At 38.6% G+C, this 21524-nt stretch overlaps 2 protein-coding genes across 2 annotated transcripts in view; one reads left to right on the top strand and one right to left on the bottom strand.

Moving 5' to 3' along the window:
* pvalb7 (parvalbumin 7) overlaps positions 1-6909 on the bottom strand; it is a 53013-nt gene extending 46104 nt beyond the window's left edge. Inside the window, exon 1 of the mRNA XM_061983859.1 lies at positions 6694-6909. Within this exon, the coding sequence (XP_061839843.1) occupies positions 6694-6700 (7 nt within the window). The 5' untranslated portion in view covers positions 6701-6909. The remainder of the gene's footprint in view (positions 1-6693) is intronic.
* ncf4 (neutrophil cytosolic factor 4) overlaps positions 1-21323 on the top strand; it is a 53303-nt gene extending 31980 nt beyond the window's left edge. The window contains exons 7-10 of the mRNA XM_061983858.1: positions 10165-10263; positions 15009-15160; positions 16925-16990; positions 20608-21323. Coding sequence (XP_061839842.1) covers positions 10165-10263; positions 15009-15160; positions 16925-16990; positions 20608-20815 — 525 coding nt within the window. The 3' untranslated portion in view covers positions 20816-21323. The remainder of the gene's footprint in view (positions 1-10164; positions 10264-15008; positions 15161-16924; positions 16991-20607) is intronic.
* Positions 21324-21524: the final 201 nt, after the last annotated feature.

The raw sequence follows: 21524 nt of genomic DNA on the forward strand, positions 1-21524 counted from the left end.
CAGGAGTGCGTACGCTTGTTAAAGCTGCAATGCTGGGGCTTCGTCTGTCCACAACTGATTACAACATGTATGACAAACACTTTACATTCGTTGTTATTGTAAAGATATGTGTTTGAAATTATTTACACCTTTATCGTGTCCGAAAAATGAAAGAGTTGGCCATTTCTATGGTAAAGCCTACTCAGTGGTTAGAGTGTCCGCCCTGAGATCGGTAGGTCGTGAGTTCAAACCCCGGCCGAGCCATACCAAAGACTATAAAAATGGGGCCCATTACCTCCCTGCTTGGCACTCAGCATCAAGGGTTGGAATTGGGGGTTAAATCAACAAAATGATTCCCGAGCGCGGCCACCGCTGCTGCTCACTGCTCCCCTCACCTCCCAGGGGGTGGAACAAGGGGATGGGTCAAATGCAGAGGTTAATTTCACCACACCGAGTGTGTGTGTGACTATCAGTGGTACTTTAACTTTAACTTAACGTGACTGTAAAGGACTGTTATTTATCCGATGTTAATGTGCTAAAACCTCTTTCTTCTTTAAAAAGCTAAAAAAATATGAACTGCTCTTTGTTCATGCACATAATACATATTAATAAAGTGATTCGATGTATTCAATAAATCAATGTACTCTTTGTTGCCAAAAAGGGATTCAAAGTAATATTTTGATATTGACACATCTCATGTGTGCACACATTACTACAATAACCTTAGAAGATGTACAGATAAGAAGTGTCAATATCAAAATATTGTTTTGAATCATTAAATTGTCATTTGGGGTTGATTTGAACTTTTTAAATGGTATTTCAACACGTAAACAGCACAGTATGTACTTTATTATCATATTTATAACTCCATCCATCAATCCATTTTCTACCGCTTGTCCCTTTCGGAGTCGCCGGGGGGCGCTGGAGCCTATCTCAGCTGCATTCGGGCGGAAGGCGGGGTACACCCTGGACAAGTCGCCACCTCTCTCGTATGAATTTATCCAAACACTTTATTAATATTTACTATGTGCATGGACAAAGAGCAGTTAATATTGTGTGTGTTTAAAAGGGTTTTTTGCACATCAACATCGGATCAACAACAGTCCTTTTAATTTAAGTTTTCATTTTCCTGAGGAAACTCTCCTGAAGGAATCAATAAAGTACTATCTATCTATCTAGTCCTCTACAATCTCACTAATATCATAGAAATGGCCATCTCTTTCATTTATCGGACACGATAAAGGCTTGAATAATTTCAAACACATATCGTTATCATAACCACAAATATAAGTGTTTTTCCCACATGTCGTAATCAGTTGTGGACAGGCGAAGCCCGAAAGCGGCGGGAATACATTTTTGGCAGGGATTCCGTTTTTGGCACAACAGCAGCAAATAATATATTTGACTTACAATTGTGCAGATGTCGCGATCGATGCTGCTGATGGCATCATAGCAGTAAAAATTTGATTTCTTTTTTTCTTTTCATTATTCATTTATTTCAGGCAATGACATTAAAAAAAAAAAAGTACAAGGTTCACAACACATAATAATTAGGGATGTCCGATAATGGCTTTTTGCCGATATCCAATATTCCGATATTGTCCAACTCTTTAATTACCGATATCGATATCAACCGATACCGATATCAACCGATATATACAGTCGTGGAATTAACACATTATTATGCCTAATTTGGACAACCAGGTATGGTGAAGATAAGGTACTTTTAAAAATTGTTTATAAAATAAGATAAATAAGTTAAAAACATTTTCTTGAATAAAAAAGAAAGTAAAACAATATAAAACAGTTACATAGAACCTAGTAATTAATTAACATTTGTAAAATTAACTGTTAAAGGTTAGTACTATTAGTGGACCAGCAGCACACACAATCATGTGTGCTTACGGACTGTATCCCTTGCAGACTGTATTGATATATATTGATACATAATGTAGGAACCAGAATATTAATAACAGAAAGAAACAACCCTTTTGTGTGAATGAGAGTAAATGGGGGAGGGAGGTTTTTTGGGTTGGTGCACTAATTGTAAGTGTATCTTGTGTTTTTTATGTTGATTTAATAATAAAAAATAAAAAAAGATAATAAAAAAACCGATACCGATAATTTCCGATATTACAGTTTAACGCATTTATCGGCCGATATTATCGGACATCTCTAATAATAATATAAATTAATATAATGTAAAGGTAATGTACAGTATGTACCGTAAGCATGAAGCATGATGGTCCAGTTTTGCCTGGAAGGGAGTGGGAAGAAGATCATTTATTTAATCCCACCCCCAGTTCTCCATTCAGTGATTAATACATGAGTTTCACTCTTACTTTGTTTAAGGATTATAATACAAATGTTGTATCATAGTGGCATTACCACAGGTAACAATAAATATTACACTGTAACAATAATTTCTATCAACAATGTAGGAAGGATGAATATACCAACAATGGTAATAGACAAAATACCAACAATGGTAATAAACAACATAGCAATAATGGTAAGGACACATTGAGCACATGTTAACACTTTCAACAGCAGGTCAAATTAAAGACCCTCATCTTTGAACCAAACCCGATGTTTGTATAATAGTTTAAATCAATTAATAGTTTGGCATTGCTTGTGTTGTAAGTCCAGTTTGTTCCATAGTTTTACCTCGCAGACAGACACACAAAAATGTTTACGCGTGGTTTTGAGCTCTCGGCAATGAGAAATATCCAATTCTATCCAAAATATCCAAAATGAAACGTGTCCTCTTCAAAATTCTCCCAGGTGTACGCATATTACGATGTGTAACATGTTAAATCCTCACATGTTGTTTTTGGCAGTCACTTCATCATCTGATTGGCTCTCGTTCATAATTAACCCTCACCCCTCTTTCAATGTATGCCATCAAAGAGCTGCGATTGGACTTGAACTGGGTGTAGTGTAGCGGTTCACAAGGCAGTTAGTCTTCATGCAGGTCTTACATTTCTGTCACTGTGCTTCTAAAGTGGAAACCACTAAAGTGTTTAGAGTCTCAGGGGTCTCGTTACCTCCTCCTGCCATATTATACATGTTTTTATTTTCAGCAGATTCCTGCTTCTGTTAAAAAAAAAAAAAAAAAAAAAAAAAAAAAAAAAGATACTGCTCTCTCACTGCACATCCTTTCACCAACGCCAAAACTCTGAGAATTCTTTTTTTACTCGGTGCTGTAACCATGGAAACAAGGTTTGCAGTTCCGAGCTGGCCTGAAGGTACTGTAGTTGGGGCCCAACAATCCAGCTGTAGACAAAGCTCTAGCTGAGCCCTACAGTGTGATAGTACAGTATGCTGCTCTTCATCAATCACACTCCTCCTCCTCCTCCTCCTCTTCGCTCCTGCTCATCAACAGGCGGAGGCTTTTACAAGCTCGTTAAGGCCGGGCTCGTCTAATTGCACAGGATAATTGCTCATGCAGGGCTGACCCCAGGGGTCATTTAGAGTCTTTACATCTGCAAACGAGCTGCATGCAACTGTAGATAAACTCCTTTGGACTCAATGATGTCTAAACTGATCTTGTTGCAGTCTTTGACTGGTTTGCAGCATAAAGCAGCTGTTTGCTTGGACCCCCCCACACACACACACTCTCTTTTTCTTTGTAAAGCTTTTACATGACTGCCGTTTCACTCCTATTTTATTAATTATTCTTTATTGCTGATTAAATCTATCTACAAAGTATTAACCTGGTACATGTTAAACAAGGGATGTGAACAAACTATCAGCAAGTGCAGAAACAAGGAGAAGGGGTAAGAGTTATTAAATAAGTTCTGCTTCTTCCTACACCATTTCAGGCATGTTGAATTGTGGAAGTGTAAACATGTGATCTATTTCTAAATCACGAGTGTCAAACTCAAGGCAGGGCGGGCAGATCCGACCCGCCACATCGTCTTATTTGGCTCACAAAAGCCTGAAAGTAATGTGCGTCAATAAAGCACGTAATCTTTCTTTCTAAATGTATTCGTTCTTTAAGATTTTACCCCCAAAAAATTACATGCATGCTTATGAATTGCAAACTTTATTATCTGATCGTGCAACAAATATACTATCATATATTACGAAACATTTTTGTTAGATTAAATATACATGTAGTACAGACCAAAAGTTTGGACACGCCTTCTCATTTCAACGCGTTTTCTTTATTTTCATGACTATTTACATTGTAGATTGTCACTGAAGGCATCAAAACTACAACACCTGTGAAGTGAAAACCCTTTCAGGTGACTTTTCAGAATGCCAAGAGTGTGCAAAACAGTAATCAGAGCAAAGGGTGGCTATTTTGAAGAAACTAGAATATTAAAGTTAAAGTTAAAGTGCCAATGGCTGTCACACACACACCAGGTGTGGCGAAATTATTTTCTACATTTGACCCATCACCCTTGATCACACCCCCTGGGAGGTGAGGGGAGCAGTGGGCAGCAGCGGTGGCTGCGCCCGGGAATCATTTTGGTGATTTAACCCCCAATTCCAACCCTTGATGCTGAGTGCCAAGCAGGGAGGTAATGTATAAAACATGTTTTCAGTTATTTCACCTTTTTTTGTTAAGCACATAACTCCACATGCGTTCATTCATAGTTTTGATGCCTTCAGTGACAATCTACAATGTAAATAGTCATGAATATAAAGAAAACACATTGAAATGAGAAGGTGTGTCCAAACTTTTGGCCTGTACTGTACTTATGATTTCAAAGCAGGTCATCATCAATTTGTATGTTAAAAAAATATATAAAAAATCAAATTCATAGGCTATTGTGTAATTATGTTATCTGGAGGGGATTTTACATTAATATTCAGATATATTTACTGAGACAAGCAGCCCTCACATGGCAGCCAAAACATGTTCTAAAACATGTTTCCCCTTACTAGATTGAATTCTAATCACAGCATCCATACATCCATCCATTTTCTACCGCTTATTCCCTTCGGGGTCGCGGGGGGTGCTGGAGCTTATCTCAGCTACAATCGGGCGGAAGGCGGTGTACACACTGGACAAGTCACCACCTCATCGCAGGGCCAACACAGACAGACAGACAACATTTACACACTAGGGCCAATTTAGTGTTGCCAATCAGGCTTGGAATTGGGGGTTAAATCACCAAAAATGATTCCCGGGTGCGGCCACTGCTGCTGCTCACTGCTCCCCTCACCTCCCAGGGGGTGAACAAGGGGATGGGTCAAATGCAGAGGACAAATTTCACCACACCTAGTGTGTGTGTGACAATCATTGGTACTTCAACTTCAATTTCAACCTATCCCCAGGTGCATGTAATCACAGCATATCATAGCAATAAAATGCTTGTTTCTTATGGTATCCATCATGTGGTGCATTATTTGGTCTTTAAATTTTTTTATTTTTTTTAATAAAAAATTATTAACACAAATGTTAGCATGTGCATCAGCATTCCCAGATTCATGTGTGAAGTTGTATACAACAGAGCAGAGCAAAAAGGACTAATCACTCAATGTGCTTCTTCTCCCTCTCAACACTTCCTCATGACATCCACCCAGAACTCCCCACCCCAGCAACAGTCCTGCCTGAAGTCGTACATTTTTTATTTATTGTGTATTTTGTGTACATGCGTGCTCTCCTTGGCAGAGTCAAGATTATCTGCATGGATCGTTACACTAACCTGGCCTCCGCTTTCTTTGAGGCAAAGTTGAACAAAAAGATACTTTGTGTGCACTTCGGTATTTTTATGACGGGACCAAATGCTGCTCGGAAAATAACCCATGCATGAAATAAGGACTTAATAGGACAGCTTTCGTGACATATTGCGTGACGTAACTCAGGTATTCCAAACCAAAATAGCGCCTGCTGTCGAATACGTTGGTCATTTTTACATTTCTTAATATTTGAAGTGGAATAATCTGTGATTTTTTAAACACCCCGAAACATATTCTTGCTTGTTTGTTTTTTTTGTCTTTGTGTGTGCAGTACTTTGCAGTTATTATATTGGTAACACTTTAGTATGGGGAACATATTCTAAGTAACAAAGACTTAATTTAGAGTTATTTGGACACTAGGGGAACATATAAGGGTTAAGGTTACTAATAAGCAATAATTCTGAGGTTATTGAGGGAAAAACTCTTAGTTAATGGCTTACTGGTTGAATAATAAGGCCATGCAGAATAAGGCATTAATAAGTACTTAATAATGACTAATTAAGAGCAAATATGTTACTAATTTGCATGTTAATAAGCAACTAATTAATGGTGAATATGTTCCCCATACTAAAGTGTTATCATTATATTTTAACTAGATTCCAATGAAATATTGAACAAAGCACTTGACGTAAATTGGAATGACACAGCCCCAAATCAGGGATAAATTGTCCATTTCAAATCTTAATATAGTCATTATATTTGTCAAATGTTGCCTTCTGTGTCCTTCAGCGGTTACAAACATGAAGTATTCAGTAGCTCCCACCTGTTGAATAAGATGTATTATTTAGCTCTTCTTTTTTTCTTTTTTTAACCTGACTGCACACTCAAGTTTTAGGCCATTTGATGCTGCGTTTCGGTTTATCTAAATTATCGCTTCCCTATCAAGACAAGGGAACCAAAACCACATAGAAAGTACACACATTTGTAAGTAGCAGACAATAACATACGATTAAAGAAGTGTTTTTTTTTTGTTTGTTTTTTTATGAAATGAATATGAGATATTGTCCTGCGGTCACTCACCACACATCGTCCCGTAAAGTTGATCCCGATTTCCTCACTCGCTGCGAGCCAAGCAGACAGCAAAGGCAGCAGTGATCTGTCAGCCTCGCACCTCTGTGTGAACATTTCACTATTCCTACCTCCTCCTCCTCTTCTTCTTCACCTCCCTCCTACTGGCTCCTCATTCTTTTTTTGGCCATCGCTCTGTCTCTGCCTCTGTTGCACTCATTGCGCTTGATGTGATGATGCTGATGATGGTGCTCCTTGCATCACTAGCCCGACGACACTTATTAGCTCCCTCTGCGCGCTCATCTTCAAAAAAGGGTGGTCCTGATGGAAAAAAAGCTGCTCACATGCACGCTTGATCACTTACCACAACGGTATTTTTCTCATGAGAAATCCTACAAATAGGAACAGCAATCATGCAAGTGTAAAAAGAAGTGATTAACTGTTGGACCGCATGCAAAATAACTATATATGTATATGTGGGCAGCACAGTGAAATAAGAAGGTCCTGGGGTCGAGCCCCGGGCTCGGGATCTTTCTGTGTGGAGTTTGCATGTTCTCCCCGTGACTGCGTGGGTTCCCTCCGGGTACTCCGGCTTCCTCCCACCTCCAAAGACATGCACCTGGGGATAGGTTGATTGGCAACACTAAATTGGCCCTTGTGTGTGAAAGTGAGTGTGAATGTTGTCTGTCTAACTGTGTTGGTCCTGGGATGAGGTGGCGACTTGTCCAGGGTGAACCCCGCCTTCCGCCCGAATGCACCTGGGATAGGCTCCAGCAACCCCCGCGTCCCGAGAGTGACAAGCGGTAGAAAATGGATGGGATGGCACATTGTAAATGGTAAATAAAAACAGAATACAATGATTTGCAAATACTTTTCAACCTATATGGAATTGAATAGACTACAAAGACAAGATATTTAATGTTCAAATTAAGAAACGTAATGTTTTTTTGCAAATAATCATTAACTTAAAATTTAAAGGCAGCAAAGTTGGCACAGCGGCATTTCCTTTTAACAACACTCAGTAAATGTTTGGGAACTGAGGAGACCAATTTTTGAAGTTTTTCAGGTGGAATTCTTTCCCATTCTTGCTTGATGTACAACTTGAGTTGTCGTATTTTAGGCTTCATAATGTGCCACACATTTTCAATGGGAGACAGGTCTGGACTACAGGCTGGCCAGTCTAGTACCCGCTCTTTTTTACTATGAAGCCGCGCTGGTGTAACTCGTGGTTTGGCATTGTCTTGCTGAAATAAGCAGGGGCGTCCATGATATTGTTGCTTGGATGGCAACATATGCTGTTCCAAAACCTGTATGTACCTTTCAGCATTAATGGTTCCTTCACAGATGTGTAAGTTACCCATGCCCTGGGCACTAATACACCCCCATACCATCACAGATGCTGGCTTTTGAACTTTGCGCCTATAACAATTCGGATGGTTCTTTTCCTCTTTGTTCCGCAGGACACGGCGTCCACAGTTTCCAAAAACCATTTGAAATGTGCACTCGTCAGACCACAGAACACTTTTCCACTTTGCATCAGTCCATCCTAGATGAGCTCGGGCCCAGCGAAGCCAGCGGCGTTTCTGGGTGTTGTTGATAAATGTATTTTGCTTTGCGTAGTAGAGTTTTAACTTGCACTTACAGATGTAGCGACAAACTGTAGTTACTGACAGTGGTTTTCTGAGGAGTTCCTGAGCTCATGTGGTGATATCCTTTACACACTGATGTCGCTTTTTGATGCAGTACCACCTGAAGGATCCAAGGTCTGTATTATCATCAGTGATTTCTCCAGATTCTCTGAACCTTTTGATGATATTACGGACCGTAGAAGGTGAAATCCCTAAATTCCTTGCCATAGCTCATTGAGAAATGTTGTTCTTAAACTGTTCGACAATTTGCTCATGCATTTGTTCACAAAGTGGTGACCCTCGCCCCATCCTTGTTTGTGAATGACTGATGATCATTTCATGGAAGCTGCTTTTACACCCAATCATAGCACTCACCTGTTCCCAATTAGCCTGTTCACCTGTGGGATGTTCCAAATAAGTGTTTGCTGAGCATTCCTCAACTTTCTCAGTCTTTTTTGCCACTTGTGCCAGCTTTTTTAAAACGCGTCGCAGCCATCAAATTCCAAGTGAGCTAGTATTTGCAAAAAATAACGACGTTTTCAAGTTCGAACATTAAGTATCTTGTCTCTACAGACTATTCAATTGAATATAGGGTGACAAGGATTTGCAAATCATTGTATTTGTCATGTCTGTTGATCATGTTTTTGTTTTAGTCATGTTTGGTTTTGTTTTTGGACTCTTTGTGCACTCTTGTTTGTTTTGTCACCATAGCAACCCATTAGTTTTTACCTGTCATGTCACGCACCTGTCTCACGCTTTGCACTCGCACACCTGTCACTAATCATATCACTGCTATTTAAGCCGGTCTGTTTCTGTTGTTCGTCCTGGTGACACTATCATATCTATCTATCCTTTCTACCTCTGCTACCTGTCATGCCAAGCCCTTGTTTCATGCACGTTTTTCATGCCACAGTAAGTGTTGTATATTTCATGTTTAGCGTTTTTGCCTTTGTGCAAGTTTTTGTTTCATTAGCCAAGTTTTTGTACTTCCGCCTTGTGCGCGCTTTTCGTTTTTTTTTTTTTGTTAGTGTAAAATTAAACATGTATTTACCTTCACGCCATGTCCAGTCCAGCTTTACTTGCATCTCGGGAAAACAACCACTCCACAGTCCACGTCTTGACAGTATTCTGTTTTTATTTACGATTTACACAACGTGCCAACTTCACTGGTTTTGGGGTTTGTATGAATTTGTTTTTCTGCGCCATGACTAGAAAAGGTGGTTTGGATTGGGTCGTATAAGTAACTACTGTGCTAGTGGCTTCGAGAAAGTACATGTCATGTTCACTGAACCTGCTTTACTCATGACGCCCAGAGGATGATGATAAAATACCACCTGTCAGACCGCCCTGCTAATTTAATGCAATATGAAAACATCCAGCCAGTTTGCTTATTGAACTCCTGCCCCCTGGACTACATCGTCGGATTGCAATGGTGAACTCTTGCAAAGCTCTTTGGGTGCCACTTTACCATATATGGAGATATCAGCTGACATCACACTTTGGAAAAAAACGTCACAAAATTGGTCAAAGTCCAAACGGCTTATTTGGAGGAAGTATGAAGGAAAACAAGATGTTTTATAAATATCTCCGCCAAATGTTTGATTTCAAATTGTTGGGAGTTATACAGATGCCAAATACACAAAAACAGGTACCAACAGGCAAGAAAAGTTGGTTTTACATAATAGGTCCCCTTTAATAATAGCAGGTAAAAACAGGAAAAATACTCTTGACTTTATTAATGACGATTCACAATTGCCAACAATTTCTAACATTCTTCCAAGTTGAATACAGTAACAAAACAGCTCTGTGAACAGGTTAGGATGCTCAAGTCTCACCTCAATGTCTTTCTTACTAGGCCATGTTTGACTTTTGCGGAAGCAGCAAAGCAGAGTTGAACCTAAAGAGAGGAGACTTGGTGTTCCTGCTGCATCGAGTCAACCCCGACTGGCTGGAGGTAAAGTAAGGAACTTAAGGATTTTCCATAACAGATTTACGGCTCTCTCAATATGTATGAACTTAGTACGCCTCTCTGCTGTACTGAAAGATCCGATTAGAAAACTGTACATGTACGGCTGCAACATGATCAAGGCTTACTAGCCATCATGTACATTGTGCCTTATTCTCCCACCTGCTTAAGTAAAAAAAGGTATGCAACTGTGTCCGGATTCTGGCTGTGCGGCTTTCTCCCCCTTGACTTACGTCTGTTACAGCGCACCTTTATCCAAGATGTCTGCTTTGGGTGGAGCAACCCTTAAATGTGGGATTTCCCTATCAAATCTATTCTCTCATCGATTTAAGTACTTAGTAAGGATGGCTGGAATAAGTCCAGCACCCCTGGAGAATGAAACAATATATTGCACTTGAAGTTTGAATGCAGTCTACACCACAGGTAATAAAATGATAAAATAAACTTCCAGAAAAATATATATTCTGATCGCTTTAATTGAGACATCTGGCAACATCCATTGAGATGAGGCTATAAGCACAATAATGCCACTCAGGATTAACTGTCAAAACTTATAATGCACATCCCTGTCTTGTGAGTCTGACCACAGCAGAAAGGGACTGCACGTAAATCTGCCAAGTTTTTAACATCCTGGTACTAACACACTTTTAATGCATATTCAGTGTTGGCGCTAAGACCCCATCAAGTCATAAAAATGCGGTCCAACAGTAAATTTTTGGGGTCCCACTTTTTTGTAAGCGTTTTGAAAACAAATGATACATGTATGCGTTATCCTGTTATATCTCACATTCTATATTGTGTTTTGGAAAAATGTTGTCATAAACGTTACTTTATTCATTAAAAAAAATAATACAAAAGAAAACACATTTTTATGCATATGTAAATGTATTCAGTTATAAACATTCATTCATTTTCTTCTTCCCTTTATGGATCTAAACTTTACGGCTGCCGGTATTTTTTTCTATAGTTTCATTTAGTAAGTTGTATTTATTTCAGTATAAAAGTGTAAAAGGTTTTTTGCTTCGGTCATGAAATGATGATAATGGTGTGCCAGGGCATACATGCATATGACCAATTGTATTGATTATTCTTACCTGTATGTAGATCATCTGTCGTTTGAAAACCGCCACATCTAAACTTTCCGTCTCCCTTCTGCCACAGTTGTCAAAAATATTGGAAAAATTATTTGATAATAGACTTTGTGGCTTCATTGAAAAGCACACATTATTATCTGATTGTCAATATGGGTTCCGACAAAATAGGTCAACTTCATTAGCTTTAAGTGATCTAATAGAGAACATTACTAATGGTATCGAGAAAAACAAATTTGTTATAGGAATTTTTATTGACCTGCAAAAGGCTTTCGATACCATTGACCACCAGATTTTGGTAAATAAACTGGAAAACTATGGCATAAGGGGAGTGGCAGGGAAATGGCTGAAGAGCTACTTGAATGAGAGACAGCAGATTGTTCAGATCGACCAACATCAATCTACACTCATGAACATAACCTGTGGAGTCCCCCAGGGCTCGATACTGGGACCCACACTATTTATAATGTATATCAATGAAATATGTAAAGTATCAACACTGCTGAAGTTCATCCTCTTTGCTGACGACACAACCATTAAATGTGCAGGTGACGACGTGAAGCAACTTCTGGCCTCTGTAACTGAGGAGATGATAAATTTAAAAACTTGGTTTAATACCAACAAATTGTCTCTCAATTTAAAGAAGACCAAAATCATACTCTTTAGCAATTGCAAAAGTAATATACCCATCAGGATTGTTATTGATGATACACCAATAGAATATGTCCAACAAAATTCATTCTTAGGAGTGGTAATAGATGAAAATATATCATGGAAGCCTCATATAAATTACCTGAGGACAAAAGTTGCTCAATGTGTTGGAATGGTGAGGAGATCATGTCATTTATTGAGCACCAATGCTCTGCTGTTATTGTATCATTCATTTATTATGTCATATTTAAACTGTTGAAGTCTGGGGAAATTGTTATAAATCCCATGTACAGCCTTTAGTCACTCTGCAGAAAAAGGCCATTAGGATTGTGTCCAATGTTCACTACAGACATCATTCAAATCCACTATTCATGGCGTTAAAGCAACTTAAACTGCACGATGTGATCAATTTTAAAACTGCTCAAATTATGTTTAGGGCATCCCAAAACTCTCTACCATCCAATATACAGAACCTATTCCAGGATAGAGATGCTCACCATAGTTACAGTCTAAGAGGAAACAACAAATTATCCATCCATCCATCCATTTTCTACCGCTTATTCCCTTTGGGGTCGCGGGGGGCGCTGGAGCCTATCTCAGCTACAATCGGGCGGAAGGCGGGGTACACCCTGGACAAGTCGCCACCTCATCGCAGGGCCAACACAGATAGACAGACAACATTCACACTCACATTCACACTATAGGGCCAATTTAGTGTTGCCAATCAACTTATCCCCAGGTGCATGTCTTTGGAGGTGGGAGGAAGCCGGAGTACCCGGAGGGAACCCACGCAGTCACGGGGAGAACATGCAAACTCCATTTTCCTAAATTTAGAACAACTTTAAAATCAATGTGCATTTCAGTGCATAGAGTCAGTCTGTGGAACAACTTAGGGGACGAGTTAAAAACCTGTTCTAACATGATTCAATTTAAAAGACTGTTTAAAAAAGAAGTACTGAAGAAGTACGAGGAGGAAAGAGAGTGATGCCCTCAGCACAGAGCGATGAGAGAGAGGTGTATGGTCAGAGAGTGTTTGGGCCTGTGTGTGTGAGTGTGTTTGTGTGTGTTTGTGTGTGTGTAAGTGTGTGTGTGTGTGTGTGTGTGTGTTTTGTCTCGTCTTGTCTTGTCTCATAGTAACAGTGGTACTATTGTATTGTTAGTGTACAGGAGCTTTTCTTGTTTTTGTTTGTATAGTATTGTTCTTGTATTATATTGTTTATGTTAAATGTGGAATAAGTGAGAGGGGTTGGGATATTATAAGCATCTGCTTCATCCAACCCCTTTTCAAGCCTTGCATAAATGTCCCTGCCAAAATGTAAAAAAAAAAAAGTGTGTTGTTGTACTGTGCAGGTTTGAAATAAATAATTCAATCAATCAAATGGCAAATAATGCCAACAAACTTAGAATTTTGCAAGTTAGTTTCAATGTAATTTAATACAGTGGCACTCAATGCCTCTAGCATTTCATCTCAGGCTTAGTGATGGCCATAAGCTGTGTGTTCCCCTTTAAGAATGGCGGTATGTGGGGTGAGTGACGTGTGTAAGTGAGTGGGCAAGTTAGGAGAGGGAGCGCTAGCATGTTCAGGAGTGTTAATAGCATGGTGGATGTCCGCTTGGGTTTGTGGAAAACATAAATAAAGAGTTGTAACAAATCGACGGCCTCGTCATTCCGACCAAAGAGCGAAACTGTAGGGACCCACTGCCGGGTAAAGTGGAGGGTGTTACCCCCAACAATACATCGGCACTGGAGGGAAGGTCTCCCCCGCACTCCTCAACCACGGTCTGGGAGCAGACAGGCAGGAAGGGTGTAACATGATGTTTCTTGGTGCCTGGTGAGGCTGGATATTTGAAAATCAGCGCACCTGGTCGTAAAGGTGTTCTTTTTATTAGCTTGTTTGCTGAAAAGTGGCTTCTGAAGCCACTTTTCATTGAAGCTTCGCTTTTTGGGTTTATTGCTCGCCATGACCAAAACAATAACACGCGGGAGTCCTAATACCGGGAATGCAGTATTTGTGATCGCTAAAACTTTCGGCGAATCAAAATTTAAGAAATTGTACCGGAAAGTGCATTACTTTGAAGTTGACCAATAATTAATAATTAGTAATAATTAATAATTTGACCTGGCAAATATAAACTGAACAAAAAAGCGATAAACGATAAAAAAACAAAAAAACAAGCAAACCGGGCGCTAAAACAATTAAATAATATCCGTGTCCTAGGGACGCGCGGACTTCCAGAAATTCGTCCTTTCTGATTTCAATGCGTAAAAAGAAACAAAAAGTGCGTTAACGCCAACATTAATATTATTTCACCTGGACCATGACTGTGTGATTATTTAATAGAGAATACATATATAATGTAACGTCTATCAATTGATTCAATGAATTTTTTTGACACTTAATGTCAAACTGTCAGCTGTCACTTTCCGACTTGTGTACATACACAACAACATACACATGCAGTTGTCCATGCAAAGTCCTCTGACACGTCACGACTTCACCAACATTTGTACTAAATAGAACTCTTAACATCACAAATAACATCAGGGTGGTTATGACAACAATAACATTTCATCTACGGATTACTATTCATATCCAGTCGGGAAGAAGATGCTGTTGTAGCGTGCATACAGTACACGCACTACATCACCATGACGACACATGTAAGCCCGGCCTAGATGGATACGGCCTTTTCAACATTTTTTTTTAAGTGATTGTCATGACATTCACACGTGTTGGTAAAACCCCACATTTCATGATTCTCACACAACCAAGAAAAAAAAGGCGTCATGGAAAAGTCTGCCTCATTAGTAATGAGCCCGCCTTTATTCACGACTGAAGTACTTTTGCCTCACTTACAAGGGGTGGATGGGGGAATACGAATAACAGAAACACGTAAATACAAACGGGAGAATAAGGCACATTGTGCATTAGCTAATAAGTCAAAAGGATAAATCCTGTTGCACATCCCTCACTGTATTATTTCCCTTCAGGGCACCACCAATGACCAGACGGGTATTTTCCCAGAATCATTTGTGAAGATCATCAAGCCCCTCCCAGAGAGCGAATCTGAGGGAGAAAGTGGCGCCTCCACCTTTAGCTGTCTGCGATGCTACTTGCTCACCCCCGATGGAGTCGACACCAGGTGTGTGTCTGGTAAATGTATATATACTGTATATATATATATATATATATATATATATATATATATGTGTGTGTATACCGTATTTTTCGGTGTATAAGTCGCACCTGCCGAAAATGCATAATAAAAAAGGGAAAAAACATATATAAGTCGCACTGGAGCCCGGCCAAACTATGAAAAAAACTGCGACTTATAGTCCGAAAAATACGGTATATATATATATATATATATATATATATATATATATATATAGAGTTGTAGAAATTATTGGAAACTCAAGTTAATAGTCAAATAAAGTCAATCATTTCTACAACTCTTATTTTTCACATACTTGTTTGTCACAAAAAAACATTCATGAAGTTTGGTTCTTTTATGAATTTATTATGGATCTACTGAAAATGTGACCAAATCTGCTGGGTCAAAAGTATACATACAGCAATGTTAATATTTGGTTACATGTCCCCTGGCAAGTTTTACTGCAATAAGGCGCTTGTGGTAGCCACCCACAAGCTTCTGGCAAGCTTCTGGTTGGATTTTTTAACTCTCCTCTTGCCTAAAATTGGTGCAGTTCAGCTAAATTTGTTGGTTTTCTGACATAGACTTGTTTCTTCAGCATTGTCCACACGTTTAAGTCAGGACTTTGGGAAGGCCATTCTAAAACCTTAATTCTAGCCTGATTTAACCATTCCTTTACCACTTTTGATGTGTGTTTAGGGTCATTGTCCTTTTGGAACACCCAACTGCGCCCCAAGACCCAACCTCCGGGATGACGATTTTAGGTTGTCCTGAAGAATTTGGAGGTAATCCTCCTTTTTCATTGTCCCATTTACTCTCTGTAAAGCACTAGTTCTATTGGCAGCAAAACAGGCCCAGAGCATAATACTACCACCACCATGCTTGACGGTAGTTATGGTGTTCCTGGGATCTGGGATTAAAGGCCTCACCTTTTCTCCTCCAAACATATTGTTGGGTCTTGTGGCAAAACAGCTCAATATTTTTGGAGGAGAAAAGGTGAGGCTTTTAATCCCAGGAACACCAGGCTTACCGTCAAGCATGGTGGTGGTAGTATTATGCTCTGGGCCTGTTTTGCTGCCAATGGAACTGGTGCTTTACAGAGAGTAAATGGGACAATGAAAAAGGAGGATTACCTCCAAATTTTTCAGGAAAACCTAAAATCATCAGCCCGGAGGTTGGGTCTTATTTATATATATATATATATATATATATATATATATATATATATATATATATATATATATATATATATATATATATATATATATATATATATATATATATATATATATATATATATATATATATATTTACATCAATCAATTTTCTACCGCTTGTGCCTCTCGGGGAACAAATATTTGTGTCAGCTTTGTGTTATAGTTTACAACGCATATTACTGTTAGTTTTTTGTATAAAATCTCAGCTTTTTCTCATTACATCACATCTCTTTGCACTTTTTACATTTTTCTTTTACTTTTTACATTTCTGTTACATTTTTACCAGTTTATTTTGTTGGATTTTATTTCAACAATCTGCTGTGAGCCAACAAAACCTGAACTGCGTGCAGCAAATTTCCGCCTTTAGTAGACTACTGTAAACTACAGTGATTGAGAGAATAATATTTCATGATTAAGATTTATTTGTGGAAGGCTAAAATAATTATTGATTGCTTATCATTTTTGTGCAAGGGTACCTAACGTTCTTACCTGTTATGTTGTTTGAAACATGTATAATTATGTGTGTTGTATGCAGAGACGTGTGCGTTCAAGAGGACCTCACCATCCAGCCAACACACAAGGACCTGATGTCTCGAATGAGGTACAGTAGGGTCTGTTTGTTTGAAAGAAAACATACATAATGCCATTTTGGGGAAAACCAGGAATCATTACAACCTGTGCATAATAATAGAACATTAAAGTGACGAGAACCTGAAAGGAATTGTTCCACAACAGAAGCTATAACATGTAATGCTTATATTTGTGCAACTTAATAGAAAACAATCTGGTCTATGGCTAAAAAGCATTTTATGTGTGGTAGGAGTTGTTAGAAAATGCATTTTCAATGTCTGCTTTTACAATGCTAACTTCTTTCATAAGACACACATAGTTACTATTTGTACTGCAATTAAGTGAATTGAAGTTACAAAATATGGTTTCTTTATCAAAGCTACTGTGTTAAAGCATACTGTATACATCTGCATACTGAAATAATTTACAACCAATTGTATGAGGTTGGAAAAACGTAAACATTTAAAAAACTGGATGGAAGTCCATTAATTCTCCAATTTAATGCCACAAACTCACCTTAGGCGTGTCAACTGAAGCTTGCCAATCATCAAATGAGCTCCTAAGGGACCTTCTGCACCATCTGACCCCCCCTTCCACCTTCCTCTCATCATTTTGCAGTGCACCAAAATGCAAACTGCATGCAAATGCTTACTACTGCACTGCAAAACTCTCTCGTTTTAGACAACAGCGCTGCATGTGTTAACGTGATTAGCCTGACCCTATACATTATCACTTTTTTCTTCTATTCTCGTTTGGTGTGTGTGTCAATTTTACCCAAGGGTGGATTGTATTGAACAATGCTGCTTTTTTTAAACTACAAAAATGTATGAATTCTGTTCAATTACTTTAAAGGGCCTAAAGTTACGACTATTTACTAATGTTTTCTACAACAAACAACATAGGATGTTAGATAGAGGAAATTGTGCATACATTTTTTTTTTTTTGAAAATTAAATAAATAATAAAAATACAGCATAAAAACAAAACCAATACAGAATTAAAGAATTCAATAAATAAATGCATAATACAATTACAGTGATAAATAACTGTAATAAATTCATTCATAATAAAAATACAGAATTAAATAAGAAATTGAATACATGCATGATTAAAAAAAAGAAAATGGATATATATTACAAATAAGCAAATAAATAGGAACATTGTCTTTAACTCATCACTGAGCTTGTTCCACCATTTAACTCCTAAAACTGAAATACATTTGTATTTTATATTCGTTCTTACTTTACCTATTTCAAAAATCAATATCACCGTAAATTATAGTTTACGGGGGATTAATTGAAATAACCTAAGAATACAAGCTGGAAGGCTGTTGTTCTTTACTTGAAACATAATTTCAATTGTTTTTAAAAACTCAATATCTGAAAATTTTAACACATTAGAACTTATAGATAATGGATTAGTAGGTATATAGTAGCACGCGTTGTGTATTATTCTAATTACCCTTTTTTGAAGTTTAATTATTGGGTCTATGTTTGTTTTATAAACATTTCCCCAAACTTCAACACAATATGTTAAATATGGAAAAATAAAAGAATAATATAACATATGCAGACATTCCTTATTCAGCATGTTTTACTTCATAAAGAATAGCAATGGATTTGGATATTTTTTCCTTTATATATTCAATCTGCGGTTTCCAACATAATTTATAATGAATTATTATCCATCCATCCATCCATTTTCTACCGCTTGTCCCTTTTCGGGGTCACGGGGGGTCCCTGGAGCCTATCTCCGGAAGGCGGGGTACTCCCTGGACAAGTCGCCACCTCATCACAGGGCCAACACAGATAGACAGACAACATTCACACTCACATTCACACACTCAGGCCAATTTAGTGTTGCCAATCAACCTATCCCCAGGTGCATGTCTTTAGAGGTGGGAGGAAGCCGGAGTACCCGGAGGGAACCCACGCAGTCACGGGGAGAACATGCAAACTCTACACAGAAAGAAGGATCGGACCCAGGACCAATTATTATTCCCAAGAATTTAGTTTCATATACTCTATCAATTTCCACTTGATTTAATTTTAATTTTGCTTCACAATTTGTCCTTGCACCACTAAACACCATCAATTTAGTTTTCTTATCATTTATTGATAACTTATTAATATCAAACCATTTTTTTTAGCTGAATCAACTCAACCTCTACTATCCTCAACACTTCCTTCAAGTCTTCTCCTGAACAATATATATTTGTATAATCTGCAAACATAATACATTTCAATGTATTAGATACTGAACAAATATCATTTAAATAAAGTATAAATAACTTAGGTCCCAATACCGAGCCTTGTGAAACCCCTCAAGTTACTCTTCTTGGCTGCTTAGTTGCTTTGCTTAGTTGCCAAATGTAAAACATGTTTTGAGTTCTTTGCATGCATGTTATAGAATTTTTCTTTAAATTTTTAATGATTTTAATTAGAGATGTCCGATAATATCGGACTGCCGATATTATTGGCTGATAAATGCTTTAAAATGTAATATCGGAAATTATCGGTATTGGTTTCAAAATTATCGGTATCGGTTTCAAAAAGTAAATTTATGACTTTTTAAAACGCCGCTGTGTACACGGACGTAGGGAGAAGTACAGAGCGCCAATAAACCTTAAAGGCACTGCCTTTGCATGCCGGCCCAATCACATAATATGCACGGCTTTTCACACACACAAGTAAATGCCACGCATACTTGGTCAACAGCCGTACAGCTCACACTGAGGGTGGCCGTATAAACAACTTTAACACTGTTACAAATATGCGCCACACTGTGAACCCACACCAAACAAGAATGACAAACACATTTTGGGAGAACATCCGCACCGTAACACAACATAAACACAACAGGACAAATACCCAGAACCCCTTGCAGCACTAACTCTTCCGGGACGCTACAATATACACCCCCCGCTACCCCCTATCCCCCACCTCAACCCCCCCTCCCCTCCCCAACCTCCGCTCACCTCAACCTTCTCATGCTCTCTCAGGGAGAGCATGTCCCAAATTCCAAGCTGCTGTTTTGAGGCATGTTAAAAAAAATAATGCACTTTGTGACTTCAATAATAAATATGGCAGTGCCATGTTGGCATTTTTTTCCATAACTTGAGTTGATTTATTTTGGAAAACCTTGTTACATTGTTTAATGCATCCAGCGGGGCATCACAACAAAATTAGGCATAATAATGTGTTAATTCCACGACTGTATATATCGGTATCGGTTGATATCAGAATCGGTAATTAAGAGTTGGACAATATCGGAATATCGGATATCGGCAAAAAGGCCATTATCGGACATCCCTAATATTACTGTTAGTAAATTAGCTACAAAAAAACCAAACCAAAATGATGTGGTACATTACATGGCACATGCAAGTGTCAAATAGACAGGCAAAAGAGGTTTGGTAGATGAGAAAACATCTAAATGTAGTGTAGAAATCTACCCAATTGCAGGAAATGTAGTCTTGATTTTCAAAATTCTCTTTTAGGATTTTCGTGGCAGCACTTCGTGCTGATAGAAATGTTCCTCTTTCTTTTCTTTTTTTTCTCAAATGGCGCTCACATCCCTGCACTTTGCATTTTATTGTCCGTATCACCATGGCAACCATTGACATGAAGCGTGTGCGTGCCTCACTCAGGGACGTCTTCAAGGTGGACGGCATTGCGTTAAATTACCGCGACCCCGAGGGCGACTTGATCCGCATCCTGGACGACGAGGATGTGCAGCTGATGATCTCGGAGAGCAGAGGTCAGCCGGGGGCGGGCCAGAGGCCTGTCAATCAGTTTCCATGGGAACTGCACGTGACATTGGCCTCGGACCTTTCTGTTTACAATGTGGAGGCATAAACTTCACGGGGGGCATTTTCCATCCATCCATTTTTCTACCGCTTATTCCCTTTGGGGTCGCGGGGGGCGCTGGAGCCTATCTCAACTACAATCGTATGATTGAATCACAATTTGATGTTTTGACAAAATATTCATGCAAAATTTAAGGCAAATGTTATCGATTTAAAGTTTGTAAAGTTGTGTACTGGCTACGTCTTGAAGCCATATACTTGTTGACTTCATTCAGTTTGCTGCTGCCTTAGACATTTTCAAGTGAATATTTCCTGCTGCTGGCTATATTCTACATTTTGATGAGCTAAAAGACTCCCTTTCAAAACTCAGTAGGTTGAAGCTGCTTTCATTTTTATCACCGCTGGCTTTCGCGCTTTTAATTGTAACGAGGTCTTGCTCTGAGCCTCGGGCTACGCTGCTTTGGACAAAGTTTTGCCAGTTGAAAAATATTTAGAGTTCAAATTGGAGTTAAATCCCTGCAATAAATAATAAAAAAAATCAAGTGAATGTTCGAAAATAGCTGTGTACTTTGCTTGTTATTTAGTTATTTGTGTCTGATGCCGTCACAGAAGTGTACCAGGGATTACATACAGGTGAAGTGTGATGATAACCATAGATTTGCACTTACTGCAGTCTCAGTGCATCACGGTTTTTTACACACTGCAAAAACTGCAATCTACGTAAGATTAAATATCTCAAATAAGGGTGATATTTGCTT

Source organism: Nerophis lumbriciformis, linkage group LG25, assembly GCF_033978685.3.
Source record: "Nerophis lumbriciformis linkage group LG25, RoL_Nlum_v2.1, whole genome shotgun sequence".
NCBI classification, from domain to species: domain Eukaryota; kingdom Metazoa; phylum Chordata; class Actinopteri; order Syngnathiformes; family Syngnathidae; genus Nerophis; species Nerophis lumbriciformis.